At 40.7% G+C, this 15480-nt stretch overlaps 1 protein-coding gene across 1 annotated transcript; it reads right to left on the reverse strand.

Annotated features, from left to right (window-relative positions):
- Nucleotides 1–13491: 13491 nt before the first annotated feature.
- LOC127236916 (40S ribosomal protein S25-like) lies at nucleotides 13492–13917 on the reverse strand. Its single transcript, XM_051204892.1, has one exon. It carries the CDS (start codon nucleotides 13915–13917, stop codon nucleotides 13543–13545), a length of 375 nt encoding a protein of 124 aa, XP_051060849.1. The 3' UTR covers nucleotides 13492–13542.
- Between the last annotated feature and the right edge of the window lie 1563 nt (nucleotides 13918–15480).

A 15480-nucleotide genomic window follows, 5' to 3' on the forward strand; every position in this document is an offset into this window, starting at 1 on the left:
CAGTGGATTATGAAGAGGGATTCTGCACTTGGATGCTTATGGCTGAACAGTAGTCATATTTGTGCAGATGCTTGATTCAGAGAAAGACAGAAGGAAAGAGAATAAGAGTCCATGGCACCAGTGATAGGGAGGGAGCCTACTTCTCCACTACACACACCTGGTGGAATTGTCATTGACTTGATGTAACGAAGACAAATTTCTTAGTCAAATTGTGCTCTCATTTATCTTCTTGTAGTTTCTAGGGTGGCCAGCCATTCCAATTTCCCCAGGATTGTCCTGCTTTTAACACCAAACCTCCTGTATCTCAAAACACCCATCCATCTCATGGAAAATCCTGTGTTACAGTGATTGGCATGGGAATTTAGGAGAAGATCCACAAGTCTCCAAAGACAGATATGAGCATTCTTGTTTCTACTTTTTAGACTTCTCTCTCTCTCTCTCTCTCTCTCTCTCTCTCTCTCTCTCTCTCTCTCTCTCTCTCTGTGTGTGTGTGTGTGTGTGTGTGTGTGTGTGTGTGCCAGAGAGAGAGAGAGAGAGAGAGCAGGTGTGTACCAGCCCTTATCTTCCACCTATATTTGAGATAGCATCTCTTGTTTACCCCTACAGATCTGCCCTCTGACCTTCCAGGCATTCCCCTGTCTCCTCACATCTTCCCACAGGATCAGTGGACTGTGGCCCCAAGATTCTGCAAGCAGCCTTAGGTGCATTCTTGTAATCTAAATTTCAGTTCCCATGTTGTACTTGGTTCCCAGAACACCACACACACACACACACACACGCACACACACAATTAAAAAATAATTAAAATGAATCTTTTTTAAAAATTACTACAACAAACCACATTCCTCTTCTCTTGTGCTAATTTTCTTAAGGTTTCAAGTTATCTTTGTTTTTTAGGAAGATTTTACATCCGCAGGAATCATGAAACAACAGAAATTTTTGTGACTTGTCAAAATACAAACTAGTTTTTACTCATTTTTTTTGCAGATTCACTCAGCATCTACTTGTAAATTTTGACAAATTCTACGCAGTCTATAAATCCACCCCAAAGAAAGCAGTCATTATCTGCCAAAGCCTTGCATGCTTCTTGCACCACAGTGATAGATAGAGTGAGGCATGGCATGCTTTGAGTGACATGGAGGCTCTCAGCAGGAACAATTTTGGTTCATTTTCTCTTTCTTCAAGATGTGTATAAGGACTTAATAAGATTTGAAAACTTTATAGAAATGAAAGTGGATAGGCTTCTTAGACATGTGTCCACATGCTGACACAGAGGAGTGGTGTTAAAATGCCAGTCTGCCCAGAAAACCATATATCCGATGTGCAGGACAAGCAGTGTGTGTGAGTGTCTTTCCCTAATCAGTAATTGGACTGATGTGGGAATGAAGCAAAGGTTATTAAGGTAGAAATCCCCTTGGTTTGCTTAAAGCAGCTGGATGACCTGTGAGGAGACCACGCAGAAACCAAAAGGGGTGAGAAGATTCACAGAGGTGTCACACTTTACCTACAAGTCATGATCACAGATTTACACAAAATGGAAAGATACTAATGTTCTCTGGCAACTCAAGGGGAGGTGCACCAACAAGAGCGTCTGTGCTCAACAACTTCCCGACTTCATTGCAGAATTCAGTTTTATTGGGATTCCATTGATTTCATAATCTCAGGGTTTCCTTGTGACTTTTGCTTTTTCCCATGAAAGAAGAATAGCATTAGAAACACTTTCCAGTAACTTAAAAATAACAGTGCAAGGCTGGGGGATAGCTTAGTGGGCAAAGTGCTTATCACACAAGCACAAGGAGCTGAGTCTGAGCTCCAGTGACCATACAAAATCCGAGGGACCACAATGCCCATCTGTTAATCCCAACCTGGGGAACTCAGAGATAAGCAGACCTCAAGAGCTTGCTAGCCACCCTAGCTAAGCAGTGAGCATCAAGTTCAAAATATAATAGGAAGAAAGGCAGGGGAAGATACAAGGCATCAACCTCCATGTACTACATACACAGCAATAGGTGTGTGTGCATGTGAACCACATGCACAAACAGGCATTGTGCATTTCAGACATGAGTAACCAGTGTTAAGGTGCATAGATGAAGTAGTAATCTAAATAATACACAGCTGGTCTCTGCCCTCCAAAAGATACCAGCAACACCAAATGAATAGACCATTTTTTAAGAATTAGACTCCAACATTTATAAGATTTTATTGATGGTTATAGTATAAACCTGTGCATTTTAAGCCCAATACTTCTTGGTAAGATTTACAGTGTAACACTGACCCATGCGCTTAAAAATCACTATAAATATAAGATTAAAATGGAAAAAAGACTCATTACAATGTAGAGTTGGCAAGGGTAGGGCTGAAAGTCAAAAGGATTTAACCTTGGGCTGCATTTAGTTTACAAGCTGTGTGAAAATAAGAAGTCTGTTGGATGGGCCAGCATCACTTCTACAATTCAGAGTGTGAGGCACCTTCTCTCCATCCCACCACCCCAGCACAATGGAGCCACTCTTTCCCTCGCCCTGACCCCCACCACAATGGAGCCATTCTTTTCCCCACCACAATGGAGTTAACTCCACATGGCATTGTTTCCTCTGAAATTTGAGTGCAGAATGTCAGGTCTGTTTCATCAGCTACAGCTATGGCTTCCTGGAGATTATTCAGTGGTAGCTGTTGACCTGAAGGGATCTTGAGGTCACAGCTGCATGAACTTCAAGGTGTGGGGGTGCCCATGCTGAGCAGGCATGGTCATTGCCTTCTTTCTTTGTCTAGCCCGTGGCATGTGCTTATAATAAGTTTGTTCTTCTCAGTCTTTACTCTTCGGGAAGATCAGCTTCTCTCTCTAATCCAAGTTCCATGGAAACCCTTTCTTCACAGCTACAGCCTTTAGGGACTACTGCCCAGCAGTGAGTTTGATGCCTTTGTTAGATACATGGACAGTGACATTTGTGTGCTGATTGAAGCTGCATAGAATGTCAAGATCTGGGGTCACCAGGAGCAAGAGTCAGAGTCTCGTCTCCTTCCATCTATGCTTTTTTTCCCTCTTTGACTCTTTTAGGGAGCCTACCACCCAGCTCTGAAATAAATACACACAGAAATTTATTTCTATCTCATAAATGCTCAGCCTTAGTTTGGCTTATTTCCAGCCAGGTTTTCTTAAATTATCTGCCTACCTTTTGCCTCTGAACTTTTCCCTTAAACTTCTATGACTTTTTTTCACTCTTATTCCACGACTGGCTGTGTCCCTGGGTGGCTGGTCTCTAGCATCCTCCTCTCCTACTTTTCTCATTCCTTTGTTCTCTCTGCCTGCTTGCCCTGCCTGTCCTTTCTCCTGCCTCACTACTGGCAGTTCAGCTCTTCATTAGACCAATCGGGTGTTTTAGACAAGCAAAGCAACTCAGCTTCACAGAGTTAAACAAATGCAACATAAAAGAATGCAACTCATGTTTGTGTCATTAAAAGAAATGTTCCACAGCATAAACAAACTTAACACATCTAATATTATCAGAGGAGCTGTAATGTATTTATCTGTGGCAAATGCTTCTTCCAAATCCTGTGAGGCAAAAGGTTCAGAGTCAAGTCCAGGAAGCATACTCTTTAGGGTTTCTATTGCAGTGTGGTGGTCCTCAGGGAAAGTCATGCCTGGCTTGACATGATGGCATCCACTTCAAAGCCCACATGCAAAATAGGATAGCCATGTGGCTTGTCTTGGTCAATGCAAGAATCAAAGAAGGAGCCATGTTCTATTCCATCCCCTGTCTTTCATTCTGTCCTAAATAACAGTGCCTCTACCTGAAGCTGCTGTTGATGGCCTGAGACAATTTTGCCCAAAACAGTTTTAGCAACTAAAGTGTTTGTTTGTTTGTTTGTTTAGGAATGCTTTCATGAGATGGCATAATTACAGTTCAGTGACACAAGTCCTTATATATTATGGCCTTATATTCAAATTCAAAATGAGGATTCATTCCATTACCTGAATATGAGAGAGTGTATGTATATAGTCTAGTACATTCTCAATTTCACAGATTGGTTGCACGTATTAAGAGAGAACGAAGTCAATAATGTGTCTCCAGGTCTTTTAAGTGGGCTCAGAGTTTGCCCTGAGGAATTAAATTCCATCCCTGCTGGACTCAACAAGATGGAAGATGAAAAACAAATTCCTAAAACTGTCCTCTGACATCCCCATGCATACCATGACACATGTGCATATGCACATACATACAAATACATATAATAAAATTACTTAGAAGAATATGTTTTCAGATTAAAATCATGTTCAAAATATGCTTTACCATTCAGAGGGTGGATTATACCATGAAAAGTTTTGATACTTATCTACAGGATTTTATTTTCTTTACATTTTTCTAGTTACAAATGACTCCTTAAAGAAACTGCAATTCAGATAATGACTGAATTCCTCATAAGGATTGTGTTGTGAATTGTACTGAATTGTACCATGTTTAGTTGGTCAGAATGGACTCTGAGAGTTCTATATGACTAGAGAAGCTCCTCTGCAGCTTCCATGCCTGCCTCCTGCCCTGCATCCCAATCATTTTCAACGCACCATGCTCATTTGTAAATGTCTGGTGTTCATCTGCTTTCTTGGGAGCAGGGCCAATGTGAATAACAGCATCACACACAGAGAGACCCTCAATGAAGTGATTAATGAATTCTATGCATTGTTGGTGACACATGATCCACATTTGAGTAGAGAGGGTATTAGGAGTCAGGGGCCCTTTCTAAAGATGTAACAACAGCTTTACAGAAAGTGAAGAACAGGGGTCAAAGTAAATAAACCTTCATATTGTTTGGCTACTTGGGTGTGTCCTCCACCATACCATCTGTTGACAATACCAGATTTTTGTGGAGGTATCTGACCTGGCCAATTACATACTCAAATTTTCACATATCCACACACCCGTTGCCTAGCTACAGGGACTGATTTTACTTGAGGATTTTACTTGAGGATCATTAAATTGCCTGCATCACCTACATGTATCTCTTCAACATCAATTATTAGACAAACATTCATTGGTGACGTCAGTGTTTCCATCTCTCTGGTTATGATGGCAGACAGGAATGTTACATAAATTGACAAGAATAAAAGATGTTTCGTGACTGATGACATCACCTGTCAGATGAAAATAAATCATTTCTCTGTAGCAACTGGAGAAATACATCAGAAATGTGTTTCTTTTGCCTTCAGCCTGTTCATATGGATTTTAAAAATAGGTGTGAGTAGCTGAGAGTCACCTAGGAAGATGGGTAGACAGAATCTGCTCTTAGGGAGATGGGTAGACAGAATTTGCTGTGTGGTTCACTTTGGAGGATGGAAGAATTTAGAGCAAGCAACCCACATAGCAGGAGGGTTGTATTCTTTATAAGCCCACAGCTGATTGGCAGCACCAATTGGCTTTGCAGGCAGGTATAGTCATGACCCCATGCATAGAGACCAGTGGGTCCAGTCATCTTCCTGAAGGTTCAGTCTGGACACATTGGCTGCCACCATGGAGAAAATGAAGCTGAGGAAGGCAACTGAGTTCTATTTGATGGAGTCCCCAGAGGGAGGAGTCAGCTCCCAGCTGAACCTCCTTTGGACTAGAACCTTCTCCATCCTCCAACCCACTGTGTCAGAGAAGACACATGCTAATCAGCCCATCTGAGTAAATTCCTTAAACTTGTTTGAGGTAAAAAGCTTCCCCAGTTATTCCCTTATTTGAAGAGAATCTGGGAATGGAAATATAACATCTATGTAGCTTATGACAAAATTTAGCCACAAATGAAAGTAGAAAGAAGTTGGCCTCTGGAAGCAGAAGTTTAGACTTTCTGTAAAGTTTTCCTTTGCTATGAATAAATTTAGAGACAGCCCTTGCCTCTAGCCCACAAATAGGACTAGCCTTGGAGATGGAAACAAGAGAATACTATTCTTCAAACTCAAGCCTCTTTGTAGATCATCCATAAATATAGCTGCTATCTATCTGTCATCTCTTTTAGCACGTGGATAGGGTGAGGCAGAGTAGCCTGGGAAAACATAGGAAAGATGGAGGTTGTGTGGTGAGTTAGGGCTCTTTACTTCTCTGCCCCACATCCCTCTATGTGTGGTAATTACCTACTAAGCAGCCATGGACAGAGTTACTCATTTGTTCAGTACCAAATGCTCTTCCAGTGCCTTCCACCACTGAACTGGTCCTATCAGCACCACACAAGGGCAATACATTTATTCTTCCAACCAAGGAAGGTACAGTTGCTGGATTTAATATCTTTTAAAGGCTTTTGTTAGCACATATTAATAACACATAACTAGCCACCATGACACTTTTATACATGTATTGATGTATATCATTCATATTAGGGGGGTTAAAACTTTTTTAGATCTATTTTAATTATTTTTTAATTGTGGGGTAGGACATATGCACCTGAGGGCATTTGGGTGCTACCAGAGTCATCCGATCCCCTGGAAGGGCAGTTACAAGTGGTTGTGAACCACACTACAAGGTACTGGGAATTGAGCCCAGGTCCTCTGGAAAAGCAACCAGAATTTAAAAAGAATAAATATTTCCCATACAGCATGTGAGACATTCTTGCTTGATACTCAATTGTGTGCATTAACTGTGATTCAAATTTCACCAACCTGTCCCCTATTTTATGAGAAATCTAGTGGTGAGGGGATATATATGTCATGTGTCTCCTATAGGAAACAGTTACTAGGGAGCAGAGCACTCTCACACATCAGCAATGTTAGGAAAGTATGGGGGAGGGGAGTGAGATTGGAGGTCCCTGGCCTCACTGCGATGTTGCTTGCAAACCTAATCAGGAGACAATTCCTGGAGTAAAGAAAGTAATTACTTGTCAGCAATTAATTCTCTTCAATTGTGCCTCTTATTCCAGAGAGACAGAAAAAAAAATAAAATTCTCTGTTCCTTTGGCCTTAGGGAAAGCCACAGGAGAGTCTGCACCATGGCTCTTGCCTTGCCACTGAATGCCGGTAGCAAAGGAAGATTTTATATATTAATATTTCCATAAATATTTAAGATATTGAGGACCCTTAAACAAACACAGAGGATTTCCAAACTAACTCCTTAGAGTTTCCCTGGGGAGAGGTTTGATTTTCACATCATCAAGGAAATTAAACAAAGATCATACCAACACATGAATAATTCACAGAGATTAGAAAGTACTCGGCATGGAGTATTTTTTGAAGCTCTGTATGTTTCTTCTTTCCAATGCTGACCACAAAGTATCATACAATCCACCATTCCATCCCTTCATTGAAGATGAAGCATCTTGGCCATTCACCACACAAATTTGAAAGCTGGGATTAGGATCCCCAGAGATTCACAGGCAGAGAGGCATGAGCCTCCAGGGCAAGACTAGCCCAGTGGGAAATCTGTGGGTTCAGCCAAAGATCTTGCCACACTAAATAAAGTGGAGAGGTGCCAGAAGAGATGGAACAGTGTTGAAGTGTACTGGCTTCACACACAATAGAGGCACAACCACCTGTAACTGTAGTTCTAGGGCATCCGATGCCCTGATCCCTCTTCTGGCTTCCTCCAGCAATGCAGAGATATGTGTGAAAGCACATACACATCCATACACATAAAAAATAAGTATAAAGATAAAAAAAGGGGGGACAGTCAAAGAAGACAGACAGTATCAACTTTGGGCCTCCACGCATATGCATACACACAGATACTCACACACAGGCAAACACATATAAGCATAAATATGTGCATACACAACACACACACACCCATGCATATACACAAAAAATAGCTCATATAGCTGCTTTAACCTTCTTAAAAAAAAAAAAAGAAAGACAAAGACTCCAGAGTAAATGAAAACGAGTGTTTCTTGCCCTGGTTAGTTCAGTATTTCTTATGTAGTCACCATGTTTCCATTTTTGTGTCTTAGCTAACACTTGACTAAGATACCAGACATAGTGACAGCAGTTACTGTCAATCATTGCAGAGTAGGAGGTGCTTTAAGACTTAATAATTTTCCAGTTGTCAGATGAAGGGTGGGTTCTGTTCTGGTGGGTGTTTCTGAAAAATCATACTTCTGTTCATTCTGGAATTCACAAGGCAGTCTATATTAATCATGTCTTCCAGAAACATGATTCCTCCAGGGATCACACAGAACTGTGTTTTAATTCTGGAAGAAAGTATTTTAATTTATGTTCTCTATAAAGAAAACATAATAAATTCATCAAGTTATGCCTTATGCTGGGTGCTCGCCTATGGAAGTCCTTTCTTCCTTTAATTTTGCTCCACTATATGAGCAACAATATCAGGTCAAGGGATGGATCATATTTACCACAGTTTTCTCTGGAAACCCCCCCCAGACATCGCTCTAGCTGTTTGAGGCCCTATCATACAGAAGCTGGAGGCCTTGGGGCCCCTCTTCACCCAACAGAAGAGATGAGGTTCTTCTATGAGCTTTGGAACATCCTCCTGTAATCTTGGGCATCAAGATCGTTTTCTTTTTCCAAAGCTGGAATCTCCCCCAAATGGTGCTGGACTGGAGGCCTTGGAGACTGATATCTTGTTGTTCATCAATTTTGGTATGAAAGCTGGTAAAAAAAAAATAGATCAGAGTGTTGTACCCCGATGTCCAGTCTGCAGAACAAAATGCAAAGAAGACACATTGGTCCTCATCCTTATCATCTCATACAGAGGGACTCCTCTGCTCAGTACTTGGTAATTTGATTCCCTACCATAGATAATCAGTAACCAGTTCTATAGCTTTGAAGTAATTGATGCGTCTACTCAGAATGGTGTGTGTGTGAGTGTGTGTCTCTCTATCTTTCTGCCTCTCTGTGTATCTCTATTTCTGTGTGTCTGTGTATGTCTGTCTCTTTGTCTCTTTGGGTTTGTCTCCCTTTGTGTATGTCTCTGTCTCTATGTGTGTGTATCTCTGTGTAAGTCTGTCTCTGAGTGTGTGCATCTGTCTCTTTTTGTCTATTTCTCACTTTGTGTCAGTTTGTCTCCTTCTCTCTGTGGTGTGTGTGTGTGTGTGTGTGTGTGTGTGTGTGTGTGTGCGCATGTGTGCGTGCATGTGTGTATGTGTACATGGGTACATGTGGAGGACAATCTCTAGCACTGGAGATCTTGTTTCTTGAGACAGGATCTCTTAGTGTTCACAATCTCACCTGTCATGGATAAGCTGGCTGGTAACCCCCGGTGTTGGGGTTGTGTGCAGTTTTCTGATTACTGACCATAAAGTGACAAGGACAGAGACAAAGTGGACCCAATGTAGGAGCCCCCTCATGAAGGAGGTGGTGAAGATGTGTTGAAGGTATTAAACTACCTACATAAGATGAACATTCCTTTGGTGTTTCTTGCAATTAGCTGCCATGGCAAGGTCCCAAAAGTCAATGCTTAGCAAACAGAAATTTAAGCCATCCATGATTAATACAAAGGTCATTCTCCCTCAGGTGACCTGAGAGTTGGAAGCAATTGTCCTCTTCTGTCCCACAGCACTGTGCAAACTGATCTTACAATCTTCAAACCCTTGGGATTCAGGGCACAAATGTATGTGCCCTCATACAGACATCTGCACTTTTGCACCTGAAAAATCAGCCTATTCTGTATCTGGAAAGGGAAGACTCTGTGATCATGAGTCAATATTCATTGTTGCTTTTCTCAGTTCAGGGTTTATTGCTTGAGTCAGGACAAAAGTCCAGTGGGAAATGAGGGCATGAGCTCTCAGGCAGCTCCAGCCTGCAGATTCAATGTCCTTTCCGTGAATAATGTAGCAACAAATCTTAAAACTGGTCCCAACAAAAGAGGGTTTTGGATAGAATGTAAGAGCCAGAGGTGGTGGATAGCTACAAGGAAGCATTGTCCTCTGGATACAACAGGACAGCTGCACATAAGAACTCACAGTAGTTGTGACAGCATATACAAGACCTGTGCAAACTCTAGCCTTAAAAATCCCAGCATGGAGAGAGGTGGGCACAAAGTCCCTCCCCTATCTGAGGAGCTACTGGCAATTGATGGCTTCTAGGAAAAGGACAGTCAGTTTCCTTAATGGATGCAGTTCCTGAGAGGCTATCCAAGATCCAGTAGATGGCCCTCCATCCATGCTCATACAGGCAGTACCAATGAACTCATCAAATTAAAAAAAAAATAGTGCACGAAGTTAGGGGGAAGTGATGGGTGATATGGGAGGAGCTAGAAGGTAGAGAATGAGGAATGGGTTTGATTGGAACACATTATATGCAGGTGTGCAATTCTCAAACAACCAGAAAGGAGAAAAAGTAGAAGCCAGCTTTTTCTCTCCAGTTTGTCCCAAACAAAGTCACCTCTTATGTTCTGTGTGTAGTGTCACAGTCAGCTTTACTTTCGATCAGCCACACCAATATGTCTTGCCTGCAACTGGTCTCCCAAGCTTCACTTTCTTCATCTGTAAAATGGGGATGACAATTGGATCCACCACCAATGACTATCAGGGAAGACGGTAACATAATGCAGGTAAGACAGCAAGCACCTGTGATTTGTGTGGAAGTATGGACTCTGGGAATGGATGTATTTAGGATGGAGGTTTATGTGGTTATATTTTTTTTCTCAAAAGTATGAAGTGATTTTTGTTTTTTTTTTTTTTTCTCTCTTTCACCTTTGGAACTCAGTGCTCTTCTGCAGCTGTCTTAGTGACATGCTAGACATAAGGCATGCTAGACAATGGTCTGTGGAGCCATTGATACACTGTCTGCATGGTGACTTGAGAACTCTAACACTTTGGATGCAGCTGCTGTGGTCAGAGGGAGTCAAGTGGTTACATAGGAAGATGCACCATTGCCAGCGTCAGCCTCTGTGTGTCTGCTTACAACCCTAATGTGGTATCAGTCAGCAGACAATGATCAACCACTTACCTGTCAATTAATGGGTACAACAAGGCTGGCCCAGCCCCTATTCCAACTCAAACAGAATGTTCATGTAATAAAAATGAATGTCATTCTTTTAATCCACTGGATTTCACTGTTTTTTTTTTTTTTTTTTTTTTTTTGCTGAGTAGTAATTTTAACAGAAATATCCTGTTTCAATTAAGCATGACAAGAGAACCCTCTCCTGAAACTTAGAAAATGAATCAAAATAAAAAAGTAACCTTGACATTTTTAGGTATGTGCAATAACACATAAAATGAGCAGCATACAAAAATGGTGTTTTTAAATAAACAATCTGTTGAGATATTTTGATAGTTAATATGTACTTGTACAAATCACATCTTAATGTAAATCAAATATTTACTGGACTATCTATCTTATATATCAGATATCTAATCTAATTGGGTGTCTTTACAGACCAGATAGGAAAATAGATTAGAAATTGGTATTATAACTCAGATATGGATGGATATATCACACCTATTAACTCATAGTCTATAGTAACATCTATCTACAGATTAAATACAAATATTACATATGCCTATATTAGTAGACAGATATTGATTAGACAAAGCATAAAGTGACACACAGAGAAATAAATGAGAACTATCTTCCAATTTTTAAAATTTTTCTCTTCAAATAATTTTAAAGCTTACATTGTGTCTCTCTGTGTGTGGTACCATACATACATGTGGAAACCAGAAGACAACCTGCAACAGTTGGTCCTCTCCTTCCTCCGTGGGAACCCTGGGTCTTGAACTCAAGTCATCAGACTTGGGGGCAGATGCCCTTTTAAAGCTAAACAATCTCACCGGCTCTGAATAAATTTTTGATCAACTGAAGACTTCTTGGTCAGTGGATTTGGTTCATTTTCTGCTTGATGAATGGGGGGAAATCCCCAAGTGATCTCAAGAGAAGACAAAGAAAGAGCAGCTGGAATTGTACTGCATTTCCTAACATACTTTACAAATTCTATCACAAAATGTGTAAAGACCTTGTAAGTAAGAATGATTCTCAATTCTATTTGAAGTGGCCTTGCTTACATGGCTTTAAACTACCTTCATTTTGTCAGGCTAAGGGGTGAAGGAACACAGAAGAATAGTCTTCAGGTGAATAGAGCCTGAGTGAAGGTTCATCTTCATTATTCACATCTGCTCAGTGAGTAGTTTAACCCTCTGAGCTGTCTTTGTTTAAGTCTTGTTTCTCAAGAAGTGACAATGGTTTTCTACTTTGTTCCTGGAAGACTCTTTTGAAAACTCTCTGCTTTAGTCAAGTTATGGATACTTGCTGGCCAAGATTTAATATGAAAAATAATCATAATGAATTTGGCATGTTTTGTAGTGATGTCCATTAGAGGCAAACACCTTTTGAATTGGGTTTTCTTGGTCAAAAATAATATCTGGGCAACTTATGCAAAAAAAAAAAAGTTTGTTTGGGTTCACATGGTTTCAGAGGGTAATGAGTAATGAGTCCTTCACAATGGAAAGGCATGGTGTTTGGAAGAGGAAGTTGAGAATGCACATCTTCAAATGCAACACAGAGAAGAGAGTGAACAAGAAATGGAGTGAGGCTATGACTCTCCAATTCCATCCCCAGTCCCCAATGATGCATTTCCTCCAGCAAAGTTCTGCCTCTTAAAGAGTCTATGACATCTGCATATAGTGCCACCTACTGGGTATCAAGTGTTGAACCCCCTGAGCCTGTCTGTCGGGGACATTTCTCACCAGAATCACTACTCTTTCAAAGTGCTTTCAGTAAGAAAACATATCTGACTGTTACTATACTACATTTGTTAAATGGCATCACATATGTGCCTCCTACAATGTACAAAATACAAAGAAAACTGAAGCAGTTGGGCAGTCTGAGTGTTTGGCCACCTATGTCAAGACTCTGTGGGACAGGATTCTTAGTTCTGTGTCTATGTATGAGCTCAGAGTTTCAGAAAATTGAAATGTCTGGTTTGTGTTTATAATGCCCACCAAGATTTCCTTCTCAAGAATACACATACCAAAGATCCAAAAACAATTTCAAGTCAGGGTCTCTTTCTACTTTCTGATTCTTTTGCTGTTGTTTGTTTCTTGCTAAATATAAAGGGCATTCTCATATTATTCTTTTACATTGTCTAACTATAGCTTTCATTTTCTGATCAGTCACAACTGTTATGTCTGGAAGTCTTTGTAACAGAGATCTTTATTCTTAACTCGATATGTCCATGTAAGTGAATATTTTGCAAATATAATGGGAAGGAAAGTCTTTACTGTATAAGTGTTTAGCTCATACCTAAATGCGTGATCTTCTTATGATAGTTCAACTCTCTGGAATAGGAATGCTGTATTCTTGCAATGCCTCACCACTCACCACTGTCTTTCTTTTTCTTTCTTTCTTTCTTTTTTTTTTTTTTTTTTTTTTTTTTTTTTTTGCTAAAATTGGTTGATTATGTTTTACAATCAGTTGCAACCTAAAACTTCTGTCCTTGGGAAATGCTCATGGATGTATGACATCAGTTTGCACTTCGTGAGTGTGCTGGATACAGAAGACAAGAAGTTACCACTCAGGAAAAAGCCACAGACTTTGTCAACACAATCTCCCCACTTTGTCTTTATCTTTCTCTCTTTTATTTAATAAAGTTTTATTTTTCCAAATGTACAGCTGATTGAACCTGTTTATGCATCTTCACCAGCAGCTGGGGCATCTCCACCCTTTGTGTTTCTGGTGTAAATTACTTGGGCTCTGTGCTTTGAAACCAGCTTGATAAGTCCCTTACTAAGTAGCTCCTGAAGGGCTGCTCTGGCCAAGGAACCTTGCATCTTCAGTCTCTCAGAGACCACAGCCTGAGTAATAAGCTTATAATTGGGCACTTCCTTATAGAATTTGTTGCATGTAGCTTTGTCAAACAGAACTAGATTGTTGAGCTTGTCCCAACCTTTGCCTTTGGGCCACTTCTTTTTGGCCTTGCCACCAGACTGATTTACTGGGTCTTTGTCTTTCTGGGCCAACTTTCCAGCATCTTTTTTCTTTTTGTCATCCTTAGGTGGCATGATGAAGCTCAGAGAGTGGTGATGACCACTGCAGCCTCCGTAAGATGTCAGAAAAAAAGGGAAGCCCCACTTTGTCTCTTGTCTGTTCATTGATCAATGCAGACCATACAGAAGATTCTCACACTGAAGAAAAGAGTGAGAGTCATGAGTTGCATAGCACTTGATGGGGTAGGTCATTCTGTAAATATATTTCTCATACTGGATAATGAATAAAGCACTGTTGGCCAATAGGAAAGCAAGATAGACAGGACTAGGAGACAAGGAGGATTCGAGGAAAGAGTAGGGAGGAGTCAACATGGAGAGACTGGAGAGAGCAAAACCACAGGCTCACTCTCCAGTAAGATGAGACCATGTGGACATACTTAGATTAATATAAATGGGTTAATAATTAAGACAGAGCTAGCCGATAAGAAACAAGTAACTGGCCAACCGTGCTTTATTCATTAACCAGTATGAGAAACATATTTACAGAATGACATCTCCCATCAAGCACTGAAGGATGTCTTGGTCTACTTCATTCAGTGTGTGGAAACTGGTTAAAATTCCTTGGCAGATCTAATGAAATGGTTGCAAAATTTCCATGGACAAAACAGAAAAATTAATTCCTCAAAATGCTTCCGGGAGTGATGGCTAGAATCATACCGAGGCATGGAACAATTGGGGCTGATTTTGGGGGGGGTTGCTTGATTGCTGTACATTGGATACAATTCGGACTCTGACATTTTGGTAGAGCTGTAAGGCCAAGTGAAATGGCTCACACATGTAACTCCACTATTCAGAGAGATGAGGCAGGAGGATTGCTGGGAATTTGCAGTCATCCTGGGCTACAGAGTGAGCCCTAATATTAGAACAAAACAAATACCAAACAATAATCATGTGCAGGGATCTTGTTTCTTTTCTGCAGCCTCCTTCTTGGTGCTCTGGAAATTCTTAATGCCAAAAATAACTGAAGAACTTACAGAAACTCTTAAGATAGCTTTGTATGATGCTTCTGTTACTGTGTTCTTTGACAAGGGGTGCCCTGTAGCTCAGGGTGGTCTTGAGCTTGACATATGGTTAAGGTTGGTCTTCAACTCCTGATCCTCCTACCTCTATCTCCCAAACTCTGACATTGCAGATCTGTGACACCATACTTAATGTATGATGATTTTTCCTATTGATTTGACCTGAATCATAATGAAAGCAGGGATTTAGGAAGATTCACCAATAGCACAGACATATGAATTCACTCCTTAGGCAGAGACTTGGTTCATGTCTCCCTATATCTGTTATTTTCTGGATATCCCCACATGCAACTAACATTTCGAATAATCCTAAATTGGTTTGCTGTAGTTGCCTTCAAGATTAAAGGCTTAGCGGAGAAGCCTCTGGGGTATAGTTAGAGGCAGAACCAGTGCAGCATTGCAAGAGAAGTACTCCCAACCCAAAAGATGTTAAGGGCTGCCTGTTGCCTCAGTGATGCGCTTCCCATGACACACTGTACCCCCACCACAGTCTGAAGTATAATGCTACCTCTCATTCATTTAAAAGCAAAACTCCTCTCAATTCAACAATGGAACTTTT

The sequence above is a fragment of the Phodopus roborovskii genome, unplaced genomic scaffold, assembly GCF_943737965.1.
Source record: "Phodopus roborovskii unplaced genomic scaffold, PHOROB, whole genome shotgun sequence".
Taxonomy (NCBI): domain Eukaryota; kingdom Metazoa; phylum Chordata; class Mammalia; order Rodentia; family Cricetidae; genus Phodopus; species Phodopus roborovskii.